The 9,531-nt window shown below is 38.6% G+C and overlaps 1 protein-coding gene and 1 long non-coding RNA gene across 2 annotated transcripts; one reads left to right on the top strand and one right to left on the bottom strand.

Moving 5' to 3' along the window:
- Positions 1 to 2,111: 2,111 nt before the first annotated feature.
- Positions 2,112 to 2,876, top strand: LOC130471872 (uncharacterized). The gene is made up of 2 exons (XM_056842210.1): positions 2,112 to 2,456; positions 2,583 to 2,876. Exons 1-2 carry the CDS (start codon positions 2,112 to 2,114, stop codon positions 2,874 to 2,876), a joined length of 639 nt encoding a protein of 212 aa, XP_056698188.1.
- Positions 2,877 to 4,688: 1,812 nt separating this feature from the next.
- LOC130459331 (uncharacterized) lies at positions 4,689 to 8,305 on the bottom strand. The gene is made up of 8 exons (XR_008918674.1): positions 8,166 to 8,305; positions 7,289 to 7,467; positions 6,788 to 6,939; positions 6,022 to 6,158; positions 5,884 to 5,923; positions 5,667 to 5,780; positions 5,404 to 5,537; positions 4,689 to 4,908 (listed from the first exon to the last, which is right to left on the bottom strand). It is a non-coding gene; the product is annotated as an uncharacterized lncRNA (long non-coding RNA).
- Positions 8,306 to 9,531: the final 1,226 nt, after the last annotated feature.

Below are 9,531 nucleotides of genomic sequence, written 5' to 3'. Positions count from 1 at the left end.
CTTTTCCATACTCCTATAAATAGGTGCCTAGGGTCACAATTTATGGGTACGATTGAAGTATTCAAAGGGTAAGTTTTTGAAATAAAATCAGCCATACACTTGCAAACACTAGCCGAAATTCCTAAGCACCTTAAGGGCGATTCTAGTTGGTCTAACTTGAGGCGGATCCGGACGTACTGTGGACTATCTACGGAGGGACGACATTTGGAGTCCTAAAGACTTGTTCTTGTTCGGTTCGGGCGCAGCTAGGGAAGGCACGCTACAACATGTATGCATCTATTCTATGCTAAATGATTATGTGTAAATAATATGCTTTCCTGGCTTTATGGTTTTTCCGCATGATTTATGAATTGTCATATGTATCATAACCTAACAAGACTAGTTACTTTGGTATAGGATACAAGCCAAATAAACATGACGACAAACATCAAGAAGCCAAGCTAAGGGCTCGCCAAGCAAGCAATGATCAGTTCAAGCTACACCCTGGTCAGAGCACCCTTAATGGTCAATTTGTGAAGGAAGGAGAAGATGATCTATACCTTGAGTTTCCAGAATAATTCTATGATGCTTCAAAAAGGATTGTGTACCCCGGATTCGAGACCTTTCAAGACTACCATTTTCTCGAAGATACCCCTCCAATACAAGACAAGGCCGCTCCTGAATGCCTTGATTCACCAGCTTTTGGTCGTTTTTTTGGCCAAGAAGTAGCGCCAATCATCTTTGAGGACGCCATGGTACAAATGATCAGTCAAATCAAAGACTTTGATCCATCCAAGCTTATTGCTCCTAGCAAGAAGATGGTTAACGGATGGAGGAAGTCTCTCAAGATTACTGCTCCGAATGGCAAGATGTTCAAAATAACTATGGGCGAAGGACCTATGATGAGCGAGTCTAAGTCCGAGGATGAATATGAATCTGAGTCTAGTGATGAGTCAAAGAGTCTAGGATTAGAGTCTTGCATCAATCAAGTGCCCTTAGAGGCCGAACTTCAAGTCAAAGCTGTCGATGTAATGATTGCTAATTTCAAATAATACTTCAATTTCATCCTACTCTTCAAGTCCAATTTCAAAACACATTCCTAATTCAAAAACATTTGCTTCTCAAGAAACTGACCTTGAAATCTTAAAATCTATTGAAAATCATGAAAAAAAGACGCCCATAATCGAGGAAACGGAAAAAGTTAACCTTTATAACAACAATGATCCAAAACTAGTTCAGATTGGTTTAACTCCATCTCAAGCAGAGCGGGATGGTCTGGTCAATCTACTTTCAGAGTAAATAGATGTCTTCGCATGGTCCTATCATGATATGCTAGGGGTTGATCCAAGCATCAGTCAACATAGAATTCCCCTCATTCCAGGTCCAAAGCCCATCAAACAGAAACTCCTTCGCATGAAACCTGATGTTTCCCTAAAAATTCAAGAAGAGGTCTCTAAGAAGCTAGAGTTCGGGTTTATTCGAGAGTCCAAGTATCCAGAATGGATTGCAAATGTCGTCCCGGTTCTGAAAAAGGATGGCAAAGTTCGAATGTGTGTCGATTACAGAGATCTTAACAGAGCCAGCCCTAAGACGGTTTTCCACTTCCACACATCGACATTTTGGTCGACAACACATCAAATCATGCCTTACTCTCTTTTATGGACGGGTATGCAGGCTAAAATCAGATTCCCATGGCAGAGGAAGACATGGAGAAAATAACCCTCATCACTTAGTGGGGTACATATTGCTACGCAGTTATGACGTTCGGTCTGAAGAACGCGGGGGCTACTTATAAAAGAACAACCACAACCATCATGAGTGACATGATTCACAGGGATATCGAGGTATATGTCGTTGACATGATCGTCAAATCCAAAGAGCAGCACGAACATACAACAGTGCTTCAAAAATTCTTCAACAGGCAATACAATATGAGGCTCAATCCTCAAAAATGTGCATTCGGGGTAACGTCACGCAAGTTGCTCGGGTATGTCATCAGTTCTCGGGGCATCGAGGTTGATCCTTCCAAAATAAAGGCCATTCTAGATATAAAATCGCCAAAAAATGAAAAAGAAATTTGGGGGTTCCTTGGCAAATTACAATACATCAACAGATTTATCTCAAAGCTCACCATGATTTGTGAGCAAGTTTTTCGAAAACTGCGCAAGAATGAGCCAAAGGTCTGGGACAAAGACTATCAACATGCATTTGACACCATCAAGGGCTATCTTTCAAATCCGCCAGTGTTGAAGCCAACAATACTGGGTACCCCACTCAGGCTTTATCTTACAACAAATGACACAGCAGTTGGGGCCATGCTCGCCCAAGAAATCAAAGGCAAAGAAAATGATGTGTACAATTTGAGCAAGAAGCTACTCGAGTACGAAACCAAATATACACAACTCGAAAGGCTCAGTATCTCCTTGGTTTGGGCCTCAAAGAAACTCAAACACTACATGCTCTCCCTTATAGTGCATGTAATTTGCAAAGCAGATCCTCTCTAGTTCTTATTCGAAAAACCGACTCTCAACGGGCGGCTATCCAGATGGTTTGTTATGCTAGCTGAATATGATCTGAAATACATCCCTCAAAATTCTATCAAGGGTTCATTGGTCTCTGATTTCATGGCTGATTGCCCTATCGAGGCAGAGGAAGAAAGTTACGACCTGCCCAATAAGAAAATTCTAATGACAAGTGATGACAGCTGGTCGTTGCACTTTGACGGTGCTTCCAATCAATGCGGATGCGGTGTCGGGGTAATCCTAATAGATCCTGAAGACACTCACACTCTACTCTCAACAAAGCTACAATTCAATTTTACAAACAATGCGGCCGAGTATGAAGTCTGCATCATGGGTCTGGAAGCCGCCATAGCATTGGGTGTCCATAAACTTTGAGTGTACGGGGACTCTTCCCTAATCATCAACCAAATTTTTGGCAAAGGTCAGGAGTGAAAGCTTGGTCCTTTTGTAGGGTTATGAACAATATAAGCAATATAATTCATGCGGAAAAACCATAGAGATAGGAATCCAAATTAATTGCAACATAGTCAATTAACATAATTTAGTATACATAATATGCGGTGCGTGCCTTCCCTAGTTGTTCCCGAACCGAACAAGACTAAGTACAAGACTCCGTAGATAGTCCATAACACGTCCGGATCCGCCTTAGATTCAACCGACTAGAATATTCTCTAAGGTTTTATGTGCACTCGGGAAACTCACAATACTTGTGATGCGCAATTGTAATTATAATACTTGATGTATAAATTGTGATTATGAACCACATATTTATAGGGTGGGAAATAAGGAATTAGCATTCTACTAGGATTTAATTAACTAATCCTATTAGGACTCTAGTTAATTAGTAGCATTAGAATTCTAGTATTAATCAAACTCTAGGTGTTTCAGATCTATCGCAAATATCCAATCTTAGTAGAAATAAGAAAACTGATTCCTTACGGGCAAGGTAACTTGGCGCCTAAGAAACACACAAGGCTTGGCGCACAAGCCAGCTTGCTGCCAACGCATCCTTGCACACCACGCTGTCACGCATACTGAGCTCAGCCTAATGCCTTGCGCGCTGCAGTCTTGGCTTCGGCCCATCGCACACAAAGGCCACCAGCCATTGCTAGGCGCTTGGCCTAGCGCTGGCGCTGGGCCTCATGCTCGGCGCTAGTGCTGGGCCTTGTGCCTTGCGCTGTGCGTGCGACCTTTGCTTGTCGAGCGATGGGCCGACTCGCTTGCCGGCTTGTCGCGTTCCCGATTCTTTTTCCTATCCCGGGATTTATTTCCTTTTCTAACAATATTTACGATTCTGTTTCCGATTACGGTAATATTTTCGTTTCCGGCAATATTTCCAATTCCAGCAACATTTCTATTTCCGATAATATTTTCCGATTCGAAACATATTTCCGTTTTCGGAAATATCTTTGACTTGGATAATATTTATATTTCTGTCATGAACCATATTTCCTTTTCCGGATATATCTTCATTTCCGGCAATACCCTTTATTTTCCTTGTGATGATTTTAGCTTCTACTGGAACCAAGATCCATAATTTCCGAATCACTAGTAGAAAAACATTCATTTGAGGCGTCACTTTTATATTCATTTGCGGCGTTTTTGGCGTAGCAGCAAATAGAGTGGCAGCAAATGAATAGGATTGATTTGCGGCGTTAAAAAACGCCTCAAATTAATCATTCATTTGCGGCGTCAGGTAGAAAAAACGCCTCAAATGAATAATATTGTAAAGCGGCGTTTTCTACCTAAACGCCTCAAACATTGTAAAATTGCGTGAGTTTAAACGCCGCGAATAATGTGTAATTTTTTTTTATAAATAACTTTATTTTTTTATATTCTACAATCCCAAAAAATATAGAACCTGTACTCACGCCATATTTATACAATGTCCAAAAATATCATCAACCACCAATAACTTCCAAGAAACTTTGATTTTCACATATAAATCAACCATCATATGTTTACAAAAACAAACCACCTAAATAGTGATAGGACAGGTTAACTGCTGTGCCAAACATTCAATAAGCTACCTTATATAGCAGACATTTGATATTTTCCACGCGAAACCGAAAACATTTGACAACTTATATAGCAGACACACATAATCCCAATATCTTCAGACAAGAATATAAATCAGGTTTAACCTTTCAAGCAAACCTAAACCGTTGGCCTGATTCATCAGATGACGATATATCCTTTTCCTTTTCCTTTTCCTTTTCCTTTGCCTTCCTCCTTTTGAGTCGGGAGAAGTGCTGCATTATGTCTGCACATTCTTCTTCTAGTACCCCTCTTCGAATGTTCATCTTGGAGTGGAAAGGGTGTACAGGAGCAGCTGGCATCTCTGTCACTTCTGAAGGTTGATTTTATTATCTCATGAGGTCAGCCACTCAGGAACATGACACAGTGCCTGTTAATCCAAGGAGCGTGTGAAAATGCTTGTTATTGCATATAGATTTCGTATTTCTTAAAGTAGCATAGTACATAGTAGATGACAAGTAACATGGGGGAGGGGAGAGAATGAGGGGAGGTAGACAGGAAACGGACTGGAAAAGGACACTAACTAAACACAAGTAGAAGAAGGAAGGCAACTCGGAAAGATGTTTGCCTGAAAGCCATAACTAAAAAAATACAAGAGGGCCAACAACTTGAAATCAGTTAGTCACAATACCATATAAAGTTACAATGGGATGCATCTAATCAGATGTATGTGTTTAACAGATATAATTCAAGGTTATACACCAGTAACATTTCTTACGGCTGATAAATATATTTTGTAATTTTTTTAATGTACGCCTGACAAATTAAAGGTCACCATAATAGTGAGTTTCAAAAAATTAATCTAAGTGAATGTCTTGTTCAGAGAGAAAAAATGCTCTAAAATATAGCATGAAGTCATCCATACCTTATCCAGCTGCCATCAGCTCCAAGAAGCTTATTAGGAGCACCCCAGGGTACTGATTCTGACTTGAAGGATGGCTTCAGCAAACATGGGACATGGCTCCAGTATAATATCAAAGTCTTGCTGAATCTGGCAAACTAGAAAATAAAGCCACATTGAACATTTGAACTACGAAATAAGTATGTATTTAAATCTATCAAGTTCATGAAGTAAAGCCCCCCTTAAAGTTTGAAAATAGAATTTTAATCATGGATCAGGTATCAGACCTCAGCTATCACAGTAACAATGCATTGAGGTAGTCCTTTAAGAGCTACAGATTCTGCCGTAGACATTGTTGTAGCCATCTCTTCACATGATGCAGTATTCTGCCGAACAGTGACCTGTAAATTGTAAGGAAATTTGAATCCTGCTTTCCACTTATCATTGTAATAGTATGAAAAATACTTTCAACATATATAGAGAATGTGCAGTCAGGGACTTTACCTGTTGAACTGTTTGCAATGTCAAGACCTTCTAGCTCTATCTGTTAACACAACAGCAAGATCATGCATGATTCAAGTTTCATGTATTGGAAGCTACAAAAAGGAGATATCAAGTTCGTAAATTAAAAGCTTTACTGACCTGCCAGTAACCACTATCAGTTACTGAGACATAAGTATGATCCCCTAGATGGTGTTTCAGGTCAATGGCGTCGAAAATAATTCACCTCCAACTTCTGTATTCTGTGGATCCTTATTAATCCACGGAGAGAATATTTCCTAAAACAAGGGTAGAACACACACTGAGTGATGCAGCATTAGTGTTGGAGTATATGCAACAATTCAACATGCCACATCAGCCCACAAGCCTGCAATTCCTAATCAAGCTAAGCAATCAAGGCAGAGCATGCACAACAGTTATGCAACAACTTCAATCAGAACCAGCCCGCTAAGTCAAAAGGCAAAGGGAGCTTTTCTATTAAAGTCCAAAACAGAAGTTACCAAAAAACAAAGCAACCAATCTGATTGCATCAAGGTCAAACACTTAAAATTATAGCAGTGTATACTAAAAGGAATCAGATCACCGTACCCATTGATATACTAGCTTCAGTCTGTACTCTATAGGATAATTAGGATCATCTCAAAAAGCTGACACCCTCGATATTATGTGACCAGTAACTCATCCAAGAATGGTGCAGAATTCTGCACTAGTCATAGGTAGAAGGGGATACTCGGTGGTGGAGATCAGTCCCAAAATCTATTAAAGAGGAGATACTCGGTGGTGAAATAAGAATGAAAGAAGAAGGTAGAAGGGAGAATGGAGAAGGGAGAAGGATACAAGCACTCAAAAGAAAGGCAAGATCGAAGAAGACAACTGAAGGATAGGAAAGGAAAGGCAAGGGTTTTACCTTATTAGTTTGGCGGCGGCAAGATCCGAAGTACTGAGTGGCAAGTTGAAGCTACCAAGTAAGGCAGTGATAGCATCACACAATCATACATATGCATTCCATGAAACAAGGCAACAAAGTTACATGGTGTATCTATTTTCCTGATCCATAACCTGCAGTTTTGAGGACAATATTGCTTAAGCCAAACTTATAATGACAATTCAAAGTCGGTCAATTATAATATCTAAAGGGTCAGCTACAATTAAGTTAAGTTCAGTACTTCAGTTCAGTGTCAAAACCACAACCCTCCCTCTACAATAGGCATCTGTTACATTCATAGGGGAAAATTCAAGATAATTTTGTAGGATTTTTACGAATCTGTAGGATAAAATTTTAGGTTCTTGTGACGCAAAAGAAAATATATTCATCTTATGCTATACTGGAAATCAAGAAGAAATATATTTGGCCAACTACTTCTTTTCTTGAAGAAATCACGAAGAAATATCTTGAATTTTACATTACCTCTTCATAGAATGTCATTGCAGTCAGACGATACCCTGCCAAGAGTAAGTATTCCTTCACAGCACAGTTAAGATCTTGTCTTTCGTTATCCTTCACAGATCCTAAGTTTGACAGCGTGGTGTCGTTCTTCTGTCTTCTTATATCAAGAGATGGGTCAAAAGAAACACTTCCATTTGTACCTGCAGAAAATGGTACAAAGCTCCGTAAATACTGGAAAGCATGAAAAAGAAAAAGGGACTCAATAGGATATCACATAGCTTCCCAGTTCTAATGCCAATACACAAAGCGAGTTGCTACCAATTTGATAATCTGAAGTCTCCACCTCATCAAAACTGCAGTTTTAGACAGCTTTGGCATGGACTACCAGCATGCAAAACCAGAGCCTTGATCAGGTTACTTCAAGTGGTGTCTACCTTATAATAGTGATTTTGATATGAAAGCAATGCAGGCACTTATAACAACACTTGCAAATGTATTAAAGTCATGCTAGAGTTCCAAAAGCAGAATAAATTTATAAGCAAAGTAACTGAACCAAAACAGAACAAAAGCAAACAGAACGGACAAAACCAAAACATAACCAAATTTATATGACAGGTTGTTTATATGCTTAACTGAAATTCACGAAATAGAACTGAACTATACAAAATTGGACTATACAAACAGAACACACATCAACCATTATGCATAACACCTAACTGCATACCAGCATATACATACCAACACACAAATCAACACCATAAAACAGCAGCATCCCCGTGTAACATATCACAAACTGGTACAACATGTAAACCCCACATTTGAAACATCAACAATCAAGTTTATCAACTAAAATTAAAAAGACGAAGATGAAATATGAAAATTTTAAAGTAGCCCTTACAATAGGTTTTGTCTGGATTTGCAGTTCACTTCGTTAGGTGGAAGAGCAAGCTGTTGTTCTTCTTTCAGCTCAGGCAAGAACTCATTTGGGTGGGATAGGTCATATCCCTTCACTTTCTTTTGTTGTCTTATTGCACTCTTTCTCTTATGGCAAAGAAATAATCAAATCCCAATTAAGTGACCAAATGTGACAGTAATAAGTAAAAAAAACCTTGTAAAAAAGAAGTCGAAATATTCAGTTGCAAGTTTGTGTATAAGAAATTAACGGAACGAGAAGTTAACTTCGCAAGCTTTCCCATAAAATGTGGAAAATATATCAGCAAAAGAAAATAAGGTTACAAAATAACTAACCTCCCAGGTAAAGGGCTCAAGCCATATATTATTAGAGGTGTTAGTTCTAGTGCTTCCTCAAGTGGATACAACCAGAAACAAGATAATTTCAAATTTCCATGTGAAATGAAACTGTTCTACACTGTCCTGGAGGAATGTTGCATTTTATCTCATTCAATGTAATCATAACAGCCTACAGCCTGCTGGGGGTGTAGAGAAGAAAAAAAAAAGAGGGAATCATTGTTTATACAAACATCAGCCTGCTGAACATTATCATCAAAGCCCTGCAAAACAGAAATTAAAGTGAACAAATAGCTCATAAGTGAACAAATGAAATTTGGCAAGACACCATATGATATAAGCTCCACCAAATTAAAGTTGCTTAGAACAGATTCATACTAAGGTCAATCAAACATGCTAGTTGGTAGCAGAAAGCAACAGAGATCGGACTCAGAGTTCCATTTCAATTAAAGGATATGAGAATGTTACAAGCTCTCAACTTGTAGACATTATCAGGTTACATCAACACTCAACTGAGACTTGTCTTGCAATTAAGACTACAACAACCAAACCAAAGCCTTACTCCTAGAATAGATAACCGAGAATCTATCTCCCATCTTTTCCCACTAACATATCAGTTTTACTCAATGCTGAAAATCTTACCGCTAACAAATCACCTTAGGGGAACAAATTTACCAGCAAAACAGTAAGTAATTAGTTATCACTCAATACATAATTCAAGCAGGGATTTCCAAACAAACCTAGAAAAATGCTGCACTCTTCTGGCCTACTCTTCAATTCATACCTCCAAGGCCTCAGCCCCTTCAATCTATATATATATATATATATATATATATATATATATATATATATATATATATATATATATATATATATATATAATTTACACCCTCAATACTCAAAATAAAGAAGAATCAAGTATTAAAATAAGTGAGTGAATGCAATTTGGAATAAATTCGAGAAATTCGATTACTTCTGAAACAGGAATTTCATCGAACAGCTCATCAATTGAAATT

Source organism: Spinacia oleracea, chromosome 4, assembly GCF_020520425.1.
Source record: "Spinacia oleracea cultivar Varoflay chromosome 4, BTI_SOV_V1, whole genome shotgun sequence".
Lineage (NCBI taxonomy): Eukaryota > Viridiplantae > Streptophyta > Magnoliopsida > Caryophyllales > Amaranthaceae > Spinacia > Spinacia oleracea.
Note: the sequence above shows the minus strand (reverse complement) of the source record. Positions and strands in the feature narration are given on the sequence as shown.

Bases quoted from the DNA above. Each gene is read 5' to 3' on its own strand.
- LOC130471872 (XM_056842210.1), top strand. From the start codon at position 2,112: ATGATTTGTGAGCAAGTTTTTCGAAAACTGCGCAAGAATGAGCCAAAG. The intron at 2,457-2,582 runs GTAATTTGCAAA...AATTCTATCAAG, and splicing joins TGCTCTCCCTTATAGTGCAT to GGTTCATTGGTCTCTGATTT.